Source organism: Lampetra planeri, unplaced genomic scaffold, assembly GCF_965212315.1.
Source record: "Lampetra planeri unplaced genomic scaffold, kcLamPlan1.2.h2 scaffold_349, whole genome shotgun sequence".
Lineage (NCBI taxonomy): Eukaryota > Metazoa > Chordata > Hyperoartia > Petromyzontiformes > Petromyzontidae > Lampetra > Lampetra planeri.
Window position 1 is genome coordinate 50,345 of NW_027615172.1, and position 15,582 is coordinate 65,926.

Genomic DNA, 15,582 nt, shown 5'->3' on the forward strand with positions numbered 1-15,582 from the left:
GTGTAGCGTGTAGTGTAGTGTAGCGTGTAGCGTAGTGTAGCGTGTAGTGTAGTGTAGTGTGTAGTGTAGTGTAGTGTGTAGTGTAGTGTAGTGTGTAGTGTAGTGTAGTGTGTAGCGTAGTGTAGCGTGTAGTGTAGTGTAGCGTGTAGTGTAGTGTGTAGTGTAGTGTAGTGTGTAGTGTAGTGTAGTGTGTAGTGTAGTGTAGTGTGTAGTGTAGTGTAGTGTGTAGCGTAGTGTAGCGTGTAGTGTAGTGTAGTGTGTAGTGTAGCGTGTAGTGTAGTGTAGTGTGTAGTGTAGTGTAGTGTGTAGTGTAGTGTAGTGTGTAGTGTAGTGTAGTGTGTAGTGTAGTGTAGTGTGTAGCGTAGTGTAGCGTGTAGTGTAGCGTAGCGTGTAGTGTAGCGTGTAGTGTAGTGTAGCGTGTAGTGTAGCGTGTAGTGTAGCGTAGCGTGTAGTGTAGCGTGTAGTGTAGTGTAGCGTGTAGTGTAGCGTGTAGTGTAGAGTAGCGTGTAGTGTAGAGTAGCGTGTAGTGTAGTGTAGCGTGTAGCGTAGCGTGTAGTGTAGTGTAGCGTGTAGCGTAGCGTGTAGTGTAGCGTGTAGTGTAGCGTGTAGTGTAGCGTAGCGTGTAGTGTAGTGTAGCGTGTAGTGTAGTGTAGCGTGTAGTGTAGCGTGTAGTGTAGCGTGTAGTGTAGCGTAGCGTGTAGTGTAGCGTGTAGTGTAGCGTGTAGTGTAGCGTGTAGTGTAGAGTAGCGTGTAGTGTAGAGTAGCGTGTAGTGTAGTGTAGCGTGTAGCGTAGCGTGTAGTGTAGTGTAGCGTGTAGCGTAGCGTGTAGTGTAGTATAGTGCAGCGCAGCATGTAGTGTAGTGTGTAGTGTAGCGTGTAGTGTAGTGTAGCGTGTAGAGTAGCGTGTAGTGTAGTGTGTAGTGTAGTGTGTAGTGTAGCGTGTAGTGTAGTGTGTAGTGTAGCGTGTAGTGTAGTGTAGTGTAGCGTGTAGTGTAGTGTAGTGTAGCGTGTAGAGTAGCGTGTAGTGTAGTGTGTAGTGTAGCACATAGTGTAGTGTGTAGTGTAGTGTGTAGTGTAGCGTGTAGTGTAGTGTGTAGTGTAGCGTGTAGAGTAGCGTGTAGTGTAGTGTGTAGTGTAGCGTGTAGTGTAGCATGTAGTGTAGTGTAGTGTGTAGTGTAGCACATAGTGTAGCGTGTAGTGTAGTGTGTAGTGTAGCGTGTAGTGTAGTGTGTAGTGTAGCGTGTAGTGTAGTGTGTAGTGTAGCGTGTAGTGTAGCGTGTAGTGTAGCGTGTAGTGTAGTGTAGTGTGTAGTGTAGCACATAGTGTAGCGTGTAGTGTAGTGTGTAGTGTAGCGTGTAGTGTAGTGTGTAGTGTAGTGTGTAGTGTAGTGTGTAGTGTAGCGTGTAGAGTAGTGTGTAGTGTAGCGTGTAGTGTAGTGTAGTGTGTAGTGTAGCACATAGTGTAGTGTGTAGTGTAGTGTGTAGTGTAGCGTGTAGTGTAGTGTGTAGTGTAGCGTGTAGTGTAGTGTGTAGTGTAGCGTGTAGTGTAGCGTGTAGAGTAGCGTGTAGAGTAGTGTGTAGTGTAGTGTGTAGTGTAGCGTGTAGCGTAGCGTGTAGTGTAGTGTGTAGAGTAGCGTGTAGAGTAGCGTGTAGAGTAGCGTGTAGTGTAGTGTGTAGAGTAGTGTGTAGTGTAGTGTGTAGAGTAGCGTGTAGTGTAGTGTGTAGTGTAGTGTGTAGAGTAGTGTGTAGAGTAGTGTGTAGAGTAGTGTGTAGTGTAGCGTGTAGTGTAGTGTGTAGAGTAGCGTGTAGTGTAGCGTGTAGAGTAGCGTGTAGCGTAGCATGTAGTGTAGTGTGTAGAGTAGCGTGTAGAGTAGTGTGTAGTGTAGCGTGTAGTGTAGCGTGTAGTGTAGCGTGTAGTGTAGCGTGTAGAGTAGCGTGTAGTGTAGTGTGTAGTGTAGTGTGTAGTGTAGCGTGTAGTGTAGTGTGTAGTGTAGCGTGTAGTGTAGTGTAGTGTAGCGTGTAGAGTAGCGTGTAGAGTAGCGTGTAGTGTAGCGTGTAGTGTAGCGTGTAGTGTAGCGTGTAGAGTAGCGTGTAGTGTAGTGTGTAGTGTAGCACATAGTGTAGTGTGTAGTGTAGTTTGTAGTGTAGCGTGTAGTGTAGTGTGTAGTGTAGCGTGTAGAGTAGCGTGTAGTGTAGTGTGTAGTGTAGCGTGTAGTGTAGCGTGTAGTGTAGTGTGTAGTGTAGCACATAGTGTAGCGTGTAGTGTAGTGTGTAGTGTAGCGTGTAGTGTGTAGTGTAGTGTGTAGTGTAGCGTGTAGAGTAGTGTGTAGTGTAGCGTGTAGTGTAGTGTAGTGTGTAGTGTAGCACATAGTGTAGTGTGTAGTGTAGTGTGTAGTGTAGCGTGTAGTGTAGTGTGTAGTGTAGCGTGTAGTGTAGTGTGTAGTGTAGTGTGTAGTGTAGCGTGTAGTGTAGTGTGTAGTGTAGCGTGTAGTGTAGTGTGTAGTGTAGCGTGTAGAGTAGCGTGTAGTGTAGTGTGTAGTGTAGCGTGTAGAGTAGTGTGTAGTGTAGCGTGTAGTGTAGTGTAGTGTGTAGTGTAGCACATAGTGTAGCGTGTAGAGTAGTGTGTAGAGTAGTGTGTAAAGTAGTGTGTAGAGTAGTGTGTAGAGTAGTGTGTAGAGTAGCGTGTAGAGTAGCGTGTAGTGTAGCGTGTAGAGTAGCGTGTAGAGTAGTGTGTAGAGTAGCGTGTAGAGTAGTGTGTAGTGTAGTGTGTAGTGTAGCGTGTAGCGTAGCGTGTAGTGTAGTGTGTAGAGTAGCGTGTAGAGTAGCGTGTAGAGTAGCGTGTAGTGTAGTGTGTAGAGTAGTGTGTAGTGTAGTGTGTAGAGTAGCGTGTAGTGTAGTGTGTAGTGTAGTGTGTAGAGTAGTGTGTAGAGTAGTGTGTAGAGTAGTGTGTAGTGTAGCGTGTAGTGTAGTGTGTAGAGTAGCGTGTAGTGTAGCGTGTAGAGTAGCGTGTAGCGTAGCATGTAGTGTAGTGTGTAGAGTAGTGTGTAGAGTAGCGTGTAGAGTAGTGTGTAGTGTAGCGTGTAGTGTAGCGTGTAGTGTAGCGTGTAGAGTAGTGTGTAGTGTAGCGTGTAGAGTAGCGTGTAGCGTAGCATGTAGTGTAGTGTGTAGAGTAGTGTGTAGAGTAGCGTGTAGAGTAGTGTGTAGTGTAGCGTGTAGTGTAGCGTGTAGTGTAGTGTGTAGTGTAGTGTGTAGTGTAGTGTGTAGTGTAGTGTGTAGTGTAGCGTGTAGTGTAGCGTGTAGAGTAGCGTGTAGTGTAGTGTGTAGAGTAGTGTGTAGTGTAGTGTGTAGTGTAGTGTGTAGAGTAGTGTGTAGAGTAGCGTGTAGTGTAGTGTGTAGAGTAGCGTGTAGCGTAGCGTGTAGTGTAGTGTGTAGAGTAGCGTGTAGTGTAGTGTGTAGAGTAGTGTGTAGTGTAGCGTGTAGAGTAGTGTGTAGTGTAGCGTGTAGTGTAGCGTGTAGAGTAGTGTGTAGTGTAGCGTGTAGCGTAGCGTGTAGAGTAGCGTGTAGTGTAGTGTGTAGTGTAGTGTGTAGAGTAGCGTGTAGCGTAGCGTGTAGAGTAGCGTGTAGTGTAGTGTGTAGTGTAGCGTGTAGAGTAGCGTGTAGCGTAGCGTGAAGTGTAGTGTGTAGAGTAGCGTGTAGTGTAGTGTGTAGAGTAGCGTGTAGTGTAGTGTGTAGAGTAGCGTGTAGTGTAGTGTGTAGAGTAGCGTGTAGTGTAGCGTGTAGTGTAGTGTGTAGTGTAGCGTGTAGAGTAGTGTGTAGTGTAGTGTGTAGAGTAGCGTGTAGAGTAGCGTGTAGTGTAGTGTGTAGAGTAGCGTGTAGTGTAGTGTGTAGAGTAGTGTGTAGTGTAGCGTGTAGTGTAGTGTGTAGAGAAGCGTGTAGAGTAGTGTGTAGAGTAGTGTGTAGTGTAGCGTGTAGTGTAGTGTGTAGTGTAGCGTGTAGTGTAGTGTGTAGAGTAGCGTAGTGTAGCGTGTAGAGTAGCGTGTAGTGTAGTGTGTAGTGTAGTGTGTAGAGTAGCGTAGTGTAGCGTGTAGAGTAGCGTGTAGAGTAGCGTGTAGAGTAGCGTGTAGTGTAGTGTGTAGTGTAGCGTGTAGTGTAGTGTGTAGAGTAGCGTAGTGTAGCGTGTAGAGTAGCGTGTAGTGTAGCGTGTAGTGTAGTGTGTAGAGTAGTGTGTAGAGTAGTGTGTAGTGTAGCGTGTAGTGTAGCGTGTAGTGTAGTGTGTAGAGTAGCGTGTAGAGTAGTGTGTAGTGTAGTGTGTAGAGTAGTGTGTAGTGTAGTGTGTAGAGTAGTGTGTAGAGTAGTGTGTAGTGTAGCGTGTAGTGTAGCGTGTAGTGTAACGTGTAGTGTAGCGTGTAGAGTAGCGTGTAGTGTAGCGTGTAGAGTAGCGTGTAGTGTAGCGTGTAGAGTAGCGTGTAGTGTAGCGTGTAGAGTAGCGTGTAGCGTAGCGTGTAGTGTAGCGTGTAGAGTAGCGTGTAGTGTAGTGTGTAGAGTAGCGTGTAGTGTAGTGTGTAGAGTAGCGTGTAGTGTAGTGTGTAGTGTAGTGTGTAGAGTAGCGTGTAGTGTAGTGTGTAGAGTAGCGTGTAGTGTAGTGTGTAGAGTAGCGTGTAGTGTAGCGTGTAGAGTAGTGTGTAGAGTAGTGTGTAGAGTAGCGTGTAGTGTAGTGTGTAGAGTAGTGTGTAGTGTAGCGTGTAGTGTAGTGTGTAGAGTAGTGTGTAGAGTAGTGTGTAGAGTAGCGTGTAGTGTAGTGTGTAGAGTAGTGTGTAGTGTAGTGTGTAGTGTAGCGTGTAGAGTAGTGTGTAGAGTAGTGTGTAGAGTAGCGTGTAGTGTAGTGTGTAGAGTAGTGTGTAGAGTAGTGTGTAGTGTAGTGTGTAGAGTAGCGTGTAGTGTAGCGTGTAGTGTGTAGTGTAGTGTGTAGAGTAGCGTGTAGTGTAGCGTGTAGAGTAGTGTGTAGCTTAGCGTGTAGTGTAGTGTGTAGTGTAGTGTGTAGAGTAGCGTGTAGTGTAGCGTGTAGTGTAGTGTGTAGTGTAGTGTGTAGAGTAGCGTGTAGTGTAGCGTGTAGTGTAGTGTAGCGTGTAGTGTAGCGTGTAGAGTAGCGTGTAGCGTAGCGTGTAGTGTAGTGTGTAGTGTAGTGTGTAGTGTAGTGTAGCGTGTAGAGTAGCGTGTAGTGTAGTGTGTAGTGTAGTGTGTAGAGTAGCGTGTAGTGTAGCGTGTAGCGTAGCGTGAAGAGTAGTGTGTAGTGTAGCGTGTAGTGTAGCGTGTAGTGTAGCGTGTAGTGTAGTGTGTAGTGTAGTGTGTAGAGTAGCGTGTAGTGTAGCGTGTAGTGTAGCGTGTAGAGTAGCGTGTAGTGTAGTGTGTAGTGTAGTGTGTAGAGTAGCGTGTAGTGTAGCGTGTAGCGTAGCGTGAAGAGTAGTGTGTAGAGTAGCGTGTAGTGTAGCGTGTAGAGTAGCGTAGTGTAGCGTGTAGAGTAGCGTGTAGAGTAGCGTGTAGAGTAGCGTAGTGTAGCGTGTAGAGTAGCGTGTAGTGTAGCGTGTAGTGTAGCGTGTAGAGTAGCGTGTAGCGTAGCGTGTAGAGTAGCGTGTAGTGTAGCGTGTAGAGTAGCGTAGTGTAGCGTGTAGAGTAGCGTGTAGAGTAGCGTGTAGAGTAGCGTAGTGTAGCGTGTAGAGTAGCGTGTAGTGTAGCGTGTAGTGTAGTGTGTAGCGTAGCGTGTAGAGTAGCGTGTAGAGTAGCGTGTAGTGTAGCGTGTAGAGTAGCATGTAGAGTAGCGTGTAGAGTAGCGTGTAGAGTAGCGTAGTGTAGCGTGTAGAGTAGCGTGTAGTGTAGCGTGTAGAGTAGCGTGTAGAGTAGCGTGTAGAGTAGCGTAGTGTAGCGTGTAGAGTAGCGTGTAGTGTAGCGTGTAGTGTAGCGTGTAGAGTAGCGTGTAGAGTAGCATGTAGAGTAGCGTAGTGTAGTGTGTAGAGTAGCGTGTAGTGTAGCGTGTAGTGTAGCGTGTAGAGTAGCGTGTAGAGTAGCGTAGTGTAGTGTGTAGAGTAGCGTGTAGTGTAGCGTGTAGTGTAGCGTGTAGAGTAGCGTGTAGTGTAGCGTGTAGAGTAGCATGTAGAGTAGCGTGTAGAGTAGCGTTTAGAGTAGCATAGTGTAGCGTGTAGAGTAGCGTGTAGTGTAGCGTGTAGAGTAGCGTGTAGAGTAGCGTGTAGTGTAGCGTGTAGAGTAGCGTGTAGAGTAGTGTGTAGAGTAGTGTGTAGTGTAGTGTGTAGAGTAGCGTGTAGTGTAGCGTGTAGTGTAGTGTGTAGTGTAGTGTGTAGAGTAGCGTGTAGTGTAGCGTGTAGAGTAGTGTGTAGTGTAGCGTGTAGTGTAGTGTGTAGTGTAGTGTGTAGAGTAGCGTGTAGTGTAGCGTGTAGTGTAGCGTGTAGAGTAGCGTGTAGTGTAGTGTGTAGTGTAGTGTAGCGTGTAGTGTAGCGTGTAGAGTAGCGTGTAGCGTAGCGTGTAGTGTAGTGTAGCGTGTAGTGTAGCGTGTAGAGTAGCGTGTAGTGTAGCGTGTAGTGTAGTGTAGCGTGTAGTGTAGCGTGTAGAGTAGCGTGTAGCGTAGCGTGTAGTGTAGCGTGTAGTGTAGCGTGTAGTGTAGTGTAGCGTGTAGAGTAGCATGTAGTGTAGTGTGTAGTGTAGTGTGTAGAGTAGCGTGTAGTGTAGCGTGTAGCGTAGCGTGAAGAGTAGTGTGTAGAGTAGCGTGTAGTGTAGCGTGTAGAGTAGCGTAGTGTAGCGTGTAGAGTAGCGTGTAGAGTAGCCTGTAGAGTAGCGTAGTGTAGCGTGTAGTGTAGCGTGTAGAGTAGCGTGTAGAGTAGCGTATAGTGTAGCGTGTAGTGTAGTGTGTAGTGTAGCGTGTAGTGTAGCGTGTAGTGTAGCGTGTAGTGTAGTGTGTAGAGTAGCGTGTAGTGTAGCGTGTAGTGTAGCGTGTAGAGTAGCGTGTAGTGTAGTGTGTAGAGTAGCGTGTAGAGTAGCGTGTAGTGTAGCGTGTAGTGTAGCGTGTAGTGTAGTGTGTAGTGTAGCGTGTAGAGTAGCGTAGTGTAGCGTGTAGTGTAGCGTGTAGAGTAGCGTGTAGAGTAGCGTATAGTGTAGCGTGTAGTGTAGTGTGTAGAGTAGCGTAGTGTAGCGTGTAGAGTAGCGTGTAGAGTAGCGTGTAGAGTAGCGTAGTGTAGCGTGTAGTGTAGCGTGTAGAGTAGCGTGTAGAGTAGCGTGTAGAGTAGCGTATAGTGTAGCGTGTAGTGTAGTGTGTAGAGTAGCGTGTAGTGTAGCGTGTAGTGTAGCGTGTAGTGTAGCGTAGTGTAGTGTGTAGTGTAGTGTGTAGTGTAGTGTGTAGAGTAGCGTGTAGTGTAGCGTGTAGAGTAGCGTGTAGTGTAGCGTAGTGTAGCGTGTAGTGTAGTGTGTAGAGTAGCGTGTAGTGTAGCGTGTAGAGTAGCGTGTAGTGTAGTGTGTAGTGTAGTGTGTAGTGTAGTGTGTAGAGTAGCGTGTAGTGTAGCGTGTAGTGTAGCGTGTAGTGTAGTGTGTAGTGTAGCGTGTAGCGTAGCGTGAAGAGTAGCGTGTAGAGTAGCGTAGTGTAGCGTGTAGAGTAGCGTGTAGTGTAGCGTGTAGTGTAGCGTGTAGCGTAGCGTGTAGAGTAGCGTGTAGTGTAGCGTGTAGAGTAGCGTAGTGTAGCGTGTAGAGTAGCGTGTAGAGTAGCGTGTAGAGTAGCGTAGTGTAGCGTGTAGAGTAGCGTAGTGTAGCGTGTAGTGTAGCGTGTAGTGTAGCGTGTAGTGTAGTGTGTAGTGTAGTGTGTAGAGTAGCGTGTAGTGTAGCGTGTAGTGTAGCGTGTAGAGTAGCGTGTAGTGTAGTGTGTAGTGTAGTGTGTAGTGTAGTGTGTAGAGTAGCGTGTAGTGTAGCGTGTAGAGTAGCGTGTAGAGTAGCTTAGTGTAGCGTGTAGAGTAGCGTGTAGAGTAGCGTGTAGAGTAGCGTAGTGTAGCGTGTAGAGTAGCGTGTAGTGTAGCGTGTAGTGTAGCGTGTAGAGTAGCGTGTAGCGTAGCGTGTAGTGTAGCGTGTAGAGTAGCGTAGTGTAGCGTGTAGAGTTGCGTGTAGAGTAGCGTGTAGAGTAGCGTAGTGTAGCGTGTAGAGTAGCGTGTAGTGTAGCGTGTAGTGTAGCGTGTAGCGTAGCGTGTAGAGTAACGTGTAGAGTAGCGTGTAGTGTAGCGTGTAGAGTAGCATGTAGAGTAGCGTGTAGAGTAGCGTGTAGAGTAGCGTAGTGTAGCGTGTAGAGTAGCGTGTAGTGTAGCGTGTAGAGTAGCGTGTAGAGTAGCGTGTAGAGTAGCGTAGTGTAGCGTGTAGAGTAGCGTGTAGTGTAGCGTGTAGTGTAGCGTGTAGAGTAGCGTGTAGAGTAGCATGTAGAGTAGCGTAGTGTAGTGTGTAGAGTAGCGTGTAGTGTAGCGTGTAGTGTAGCGTGTAGAGTAGCGTGTAGAGTAGCGTAGTGTAGTGTGTAGAGTAGCGTGTAGTGTAGCGTGTAGTGTAGCGTGTAGTGTAGCGTAGCGTGTAGTGTAGCGTGTAGTGTAGCGTGTAGTGTAGCGTAGCGTGTAGAGTAGCGTGTAGAGTAGCGTGTAGTGTAGCGTGTAGCGTAGTGTGTAGAGTAGCGTGTAGTGTAGCGTGTAGTGTAGCGTGTAGCGTAGCGTGTAGTGTAGCGTGTAGTGTAGTGTGTAGAGTAGCGTGTAGTGTAGCGTGTAGTGTAGTGTGTAGAGTAGCGTGTAGTGTAGCGTGTAGTGTAGCGTGTAGAGTAGCGTGTAGAGTAGCGTGTAGTGTAGTGTGTAGAGTAGCGTGTAGCGTAGCGTGTAGAGTAGCGTGTAGCGTAGCGTGTAGTGTAGCGTGTAGTGTAGCGTGTAGCGTAGCGTGTAGAGTAGCGTGTAGAGTAGCGTGTAGCGTAGCGTGTAGTGTAGCGTGTAGCGTAGCGTGTAGTGTAGCGTGTAGTGTAGTGTAGCGTGTAGTGTAGTGTAGCGTGTAGTGTAGCGTGTAGCGTAGCGTGTAGTGTAGCGTGTAGTGTAGCGTAGCGTGTAGTGTAGCGTAGCGTGTAGTGTAGCGTGTAGTGTAGCGTGTAGTGTAGAGTAGCGTGTAGTGTAGCGTGTAGTGTAGCGTAGCGTGTAGTGTAGCGTAGCGTGTAGTGTAGCGTGTAGTGTAGAGTAGCGTGTAGTGTAGCGTGTAGTGTAGAGTAGCGTGTAGTGTAGCGTGTAGTGTAGAGTAGCGTGTAGTGTAGCGTGTAGCGTAGCGTGTAGTGTAGCGTGTAGTGTAGAGTAGCGTGTAGTGTAGCGTGTAGTGTAGAGTAGCGTGTAGTGTAGCGTGTAGTGTAGAGTAGCGTGTAGCGTAGCGTGTAGAGTAGCGTGTAGAGTAGCGTGTAGAGTAGCGTGTAGCGTAGCGTGTAGAGTAGCGTGTAGAGTAGCGTGTAGTGTAGCGTGTAGTGTAGCGTGTAGTGTAGCGTAGTGAACGGAGGGCGTCTCTCACCTCGAGCACGACGTGCGGGTCGTTGCACTTTGCGAGTTTCCCCGCAAACAGCTGAACCCCGAAGCTCGCAAACACAAACATCAGCGTGAGCAGCAGGATGGAGACCTGGGACAGTGCAGATCACAGAGTCACGTGGTCACAGAGCCACGTGGTCACAGAGCGTCATGGTTACAGAGCGTCATGGTTACAGAGCGTCATGGTTACAGAGTCACGTGGTTACAGAGTCACGTGGTTACAGAGTCACGTGGTTACAGAGTCACGTGGTTACAGAGTCACGTGGTTACAGAGTCTCATGGTTACAGAGTCTCGTGGTTACAGAGTCTCGTGGTTACAGAGTCACGTGGTTACAGAGTCTCGTGGTTACAGAGTCTCGTGGTTACAGAGTCACGTGGTTACAGAGTCTCATGGTTACAGAGTCACGTGGTTACAGAGTCTCATGGTTACAGAGTCACGTGGTTACAGAGTCTCATGGTTACAGAGTCTCATGGTTACAGAGTCACGTGGTTACAGAGTCACGTGGTTACAGAGTCTCATGGTTACAGAGTCTCGTGGTTACAGAGTCTCGTGGTTACAGAGTCACGTGGTTACAGAGTCTCGTGGTTACAGAGTCTCGTGGTTACAGAGTCACGTGGTTACAGAGTCTCATGGTTACAGAGTCTCGTGGTTACAGAGTCACGTGGTTACAGAGTCACGTGGTTACAGAGTCACGTGGTTACAGAGTCACGTGGTTACAGAGTCTCATGGTTACAGAGTCTCGTGGTTACAGAGTCACGTGGTTACAGAGTCACGTGGTTACAGAGTCACGTGGTTACAGAGTCACATGGTTACAGAGTCACGTGGTTACAGAGTCACGTGGTTACAGAGTCACGTGGTTACAGAGTCACGTGGTTACAGAGTCTCATGGTTACAGAGTCTCGTGGTTACAGAGTCACATGGTTACAGAGTCACGTGGTTACAGAGTCTCATGGTTACAGAGTCTCGTGGTTACAGAGTCACATGGTTACAGAGTCTCGTGGTTACAGAGTCACGTGGTTACAGAGTCTCATGGTTACAGAGTCACGTGGTTACAGAGTCTCGTGGTTACAGAGTCACGTGGTTACAGAGTCACGTGGTTACAGAGTCTCGTGGTTACAGAGTCACGTGGTTACAGAGTCACGTGGTTACAGAGTCTCGTGGTTACAGAGTCACGTGGTTACAGAGTCTCGTGGTTACAGAGTCTCGTGGTTACAGAGTCACGTGGTTACAGAGTCACGTGGTTACAGAGTCTCGTGGTTACAGAGTCTCGTGGTTACAGAGTCTCATGGTTACAGAGTCACGTGGTTACAGAGTCACGTGGTTACAGAGTCTCGTGGTAACAGAGTCTCGTGGTTACAGAGTCTCGTGGTTACAGAGTCTCGTGGTTACAGAGTCACGTGGTTACAGAGTCTCATGGTTACAGAGTCTCGTGGTTACAGAGTCTCGTGGTTACAGAGTCTCGTGGTTACAGAGTCACGTGGTTACAGAGTCTCATGGTTACAGAGTCACGTGGTTACAGAGTCACGTGGTTACAGAGTCACGTGGTTACAGAGTCTCGTGGTAACAGAGTCACATGGTTACAGAGTCTCGTGGTTACAGAGTCACATGGTTACAGAGTCTCGTGGTTACAGAGTCTCGTGGTTACAGAGTCACGTGGTTACAGAGTCTCGTGGTTACAGAGTCACGTGGTTACAGAGTCTCGTGGTTACAGAGTCACGTGGTTACATAGTCTCGTGGTTACAGAGTCACGTGGTTACAGAGTCACGTGGTTACAGAGTCTCGTGGTTACAGAGTCTCGTGGTTACAGTCTCATGGTTACAGAGCCACATGGTTACAGAGTCTCATGGTTACAGAGTCTCGTGGTTACAGAGTCACATGGTTACAGAGTCTCGTGGTTACAGAGTCACATGGTTACAGAGTCACGTGGTTACAGAGTCACGTGGTTACAGAGTCACGTGGTTACAGAGTCTCATGGTTACAGAGTCTCGTGGTTACAGAGTCTCGTGGTTACAGAGTCTCGTGGTTACAGAGTCTCGTGGTTACAGAGTCACGTGGTTACAGAGTCACATGGTTACAGAGTCTCGTGGTTACAGAGTCACATGGTTACAGAGTCTCATGGTTACAGAGTCTCGTGGTTACAGAGTCTCGTGGTTACAGAGTCTCGTGGTTACAGAGTCTCGTGGTTACAGAGTCACGTGGTTACAGAGTCACATGGTTACAGAGTCTCATGGTTACAGAGTCTCGTGGTTACAGAGTCACATGGTTACAGAGTCTCGTGGTTACAGAGTCACATGGTTACAGAGTCTCATGGTTACAGAGTCTCGTGGTTACAGAGTCTCGTGGTTACAGAGTCTCGTGGTTACAGAGTCTCGTGGTTACAGAGTCTCGTGGTTACAGAGTCTCGTGGTTACATAGTCTCGTGGTTACAGAGTCACGTGGTTACAGAGTCACGTGGTTACAGAGTCTCGTGGTTACATAGTCTCGTGGTTACAGAGTCTCGTGGTTACAGAGTCTCGTGGTTACAGAGCCACATGGTTACAGAGTCTCATGGTTACAGAGTCTCGTGGTTACAGAGTCACGTGGTTACAGAGCCACATGGTTACAGAGTCACATGGTTACAGAGTCACGTGGTTACAGAGTCTCGTGGTTACAGAGTCACGTGGTTACAGAGCCACATGGTTACAGAGTCTCGTGGTTACAGAGCCACATGGTTACAGAGTCTCGTGGTTACAGAGTCTCATGGTTACAGAGTCACGTGGTTACAGAGTCACGTGGTTACAGAGTCACGTGGTTACAGAGTCTCATGGTTACAGAGTCTCGTGGTTACAGAGTCACGTGGTTACAGAGTCTCGTGGTTACAGAGTCTCGTGGTTACAGAGTCTCGTGGTTACAGAGTCTCGTGGTTACAGAGTCACGTGGTTACAGAGTCTCATGGTTACAGAGTCACATGGTTACAGAGTCTCGTGGTTACAGAGTCACGTGGTTACAGAGTCTCGTGGTTACAGAGTCTCGTGGTTACAGAGTCACGTGGTTACAGAGTCTCGTGGTTACAGAGTCTCGTGGTTACAGAGTCTCGTGGTTACAGAGTCACATGGTTACAGAGTCTCGTGGTTACAGAGTCTCGTGGTTACAGAGTCTCGTGGTTACAGAGTCTCGTGGTTACAGAGTCTCGTGGTTACAGAGTCTCATGGTTACAGAGTCACATGGTTACAGAGTCTCGTGGTTACAGAGTCTCGTGGTTACAGAGTCTCATGGTTACAGAGTCACATGGTTACAGAGTCTCATGGTTACAGAGTCTCGTGGTTACAGAGTCTCGTGGTTACAGAGTCTCGTGGTTACAGAGTCTCGTGGTTACAGAGTCACATGGTTACAGAGTCTCGTGGTTACAGAGTCTCATGGTTACAGAGTCACATGGTTACAGAGTCTCATGGTTACAGAGTCTCGTGGTTACAGAGTCACATGGTTACAGAGTCTCGTGGTTACAGAGTCTCATGGTTACAGAGTCTCATGGTTACAGAGTCACATGGTTACAGAGTCTCATGGTTACAGAGTCTCGTGGTTACAGAGTCTCGTGGTTACAGAGTCTCGTGGTTACAGAGTCTCGTGGTTACAGAGTCACATGGTTACAGAGTCTCGTGGTTACAGAGTCTCATGGTTACAGAGTCACATGGTTACAGAGTCTCATGGTTACAGAGTCTCGTGGTTACAGAGTCACATGGTTACAGAGTCTCGTGGTTACAGAGTCTCGTGGTTACAGAGTCACATGGTTACAGAGTCTCATGGTTACAGAGTCTCATGGTTACAGAGTCACATGGTTACAGAGTCTCGTGGTTACAGAGTCACGTGGTTACAGAGTCACGTGGTTACAGAGTCTCGTGGTTACAGAGTCTCGTGGTTACAGAGTCTCGTGGTTACAGAGTCTCATGGTTACAGAGTCTCGTGGTTACAGAGTCTCGTGGTTACAGAGTCTCGTGGTTACAGAGTCTCATGGTTACAGAGTCTCATGGTTACAGAGTCACATGGTTACAGAGTCTCATGGTTACAGAGTCTCGTGGTTACAGAGTCTCGTGGTTACAGAGTCTCGTGGTTACAGAGTCTCGTGGTTACAGAGTCACGTGGTTACAGAGTCTCGTGGTTACAGAGTCTCATGGTTACAGAGTCACGTGGTTACAGAGTGACATGGTTACAGAGTCTCGTGGTTACAGTCTCATGGTTACAGAGTCACATGGTTACAGAGTCTCGTGGTTACAGAGTCTCGTGGTTACAGAGTCACGTGGTTACAGAGTCACGTGGTTACAGAGTCTCGTGGTTACAGAGTCACGTGGTTACAGAGTCACGTGGTTACAGAGTCTCGTGGTTACAGAGTCACATGGTTACAGAGTCTCGTGGTTACAGAGTCACGTGGTTACAGAGTCACGTGGTTACAGAGTCTCGTGGTTACAGAGTCACGTGGATACAGAGTCTCGTGGTTACAGAGTCTCATGGTTACAGAGTCACGTGGTTACAGAGTCTCGTGGTTACAGAGTCTCGTGGTTACAGAGTCACGTGGTTACAGAGTCTCGTGGTTACAGAGTCACGTGGTTACAGAGTCTCGTGGTTACACAATCACGTGGTTACAGAGTCACGTGGTTACAGAGTCACGTGGTTACAGAGTCACGTGGTTACAGAATCACGTGGTTACAGAGTCACGTGGTTACAGAGTCACGTGGTTACAGAGGCTCATGTTAACAAATCCACGATGATCGCTGTCATCGTCATAGCGACGTTGGCCCACACGACGACCGTTCTCGTCATCGTCATAGCGACGTTGGTCGCCACGACGACCGTCATCGTCATAGCGACGTTGGCCGCCACGACGACATTGCCATCATTCTCGTCGCGGTGACGATGGCGGAAGCGGCAGTGCTCACCCTGGAGGATGCTCCTCCGGCATCGTCGCCACGACGATCGATTACACTTTATGCGAAACAGGCTTCCCCATAGGGATCAGTGTTAACGCCGGGGGTTGCGTTCCGCGAGCATTCCTCACCAGGAAGATCTCCTTGAAGCCGCTGAACACCTCCCTGACCACCTTCCTCATCTGCGGCACGAGCTTGAAGATGCGCAGAGGTCGGAGGCAGCGTAGGACAAGCAGCAGCTGCACGCCCGAGCTGGGTGCTACTGAGCGTGGCAGCCAACACAGGAAGATGAGGCTCACCTGCAAAGGGGGTTGATGGGTAGAGCCACGAGCCAACGACTCACACAGTGAGCCAGCCACAGACTCAGCTACACCCAGAGCGTGAGACACAGTCACACTCAGTCTGAGACACAGACTCACACCCACCCTGAGACACAGACTCACACTCAGTCTGAGATACAGACTCACACCCAGCCTGAGACACAGACTCACACTCACCCTGAGACACAGACTCACACCCACCCTGAGACACAGACTCACACCCACCCTGAAACACAGACTCACACTCACCCTGAGACACAGACTCACATCCACCATGAGACACAGACTCACACTCACCCTGAGACACAGACTCACACCCACCCTGAGACACAGACTCACACCCAGCCTGAGACACAGACTCACACTCACCCTGAGACACAGACTCACACCCAGCCTGAGACACAGACTCACACTCACCCTGAGACACAGACTCACACCCACCCTGAGACACAGACTCACACCCACCCTGAGACACAGACTCACATCCACCATGAGACACAGACTCACACTCACCCTGAGACACAGACTCACACTCAGCCTGAGACACAGACTCACACCCACCCTGAGACACAGACTCACACTCACCCTGAGACACAGACTCACACCCACCCTGAGACACAGACTCACACTCACCCTGAGACACAGACTCACACTCAGCCTGAGACACAGACTCACACCCACCCTGAGACACAGACTCACACTCACCCTGAGACACAGACTCACACCCACCCTGAGACACAGACTCACACTCACCCTGAGACACAGACTCACACTCACCCTGAGACGCAG

The 15,582-nt window shown here is 48.6% G+C and overlaps 1 protein-coding gene across 1 annotated transcript in view; it reads right to left on the reverse strand.

Moving 5' to 3' along the window:
- Positions 1–14,772, reverse strand: part of NALCN (sodium leak channel, non-selective) — a gene marked incomplete at both ends in the record, with an annotated part of 64,803 nt that extends 50,031 nt beyond the window's left edge. The window contains 2 exons of the mRNA XM_078623619.1: positions 9,561–9,665; positions 14,605–14,772. Coding sequence (XP_078479745.1) covers positions 9,561–9,665; positions 14,605–14,772 — 273 coding nt within the window. The remainder of the gene's footprint in view (positions 1–9,560; positions 9,666–14,604) is intronic.
- Between the last annotated feature and the right edge of the window lie 810 nt (positions 14,773–15,582).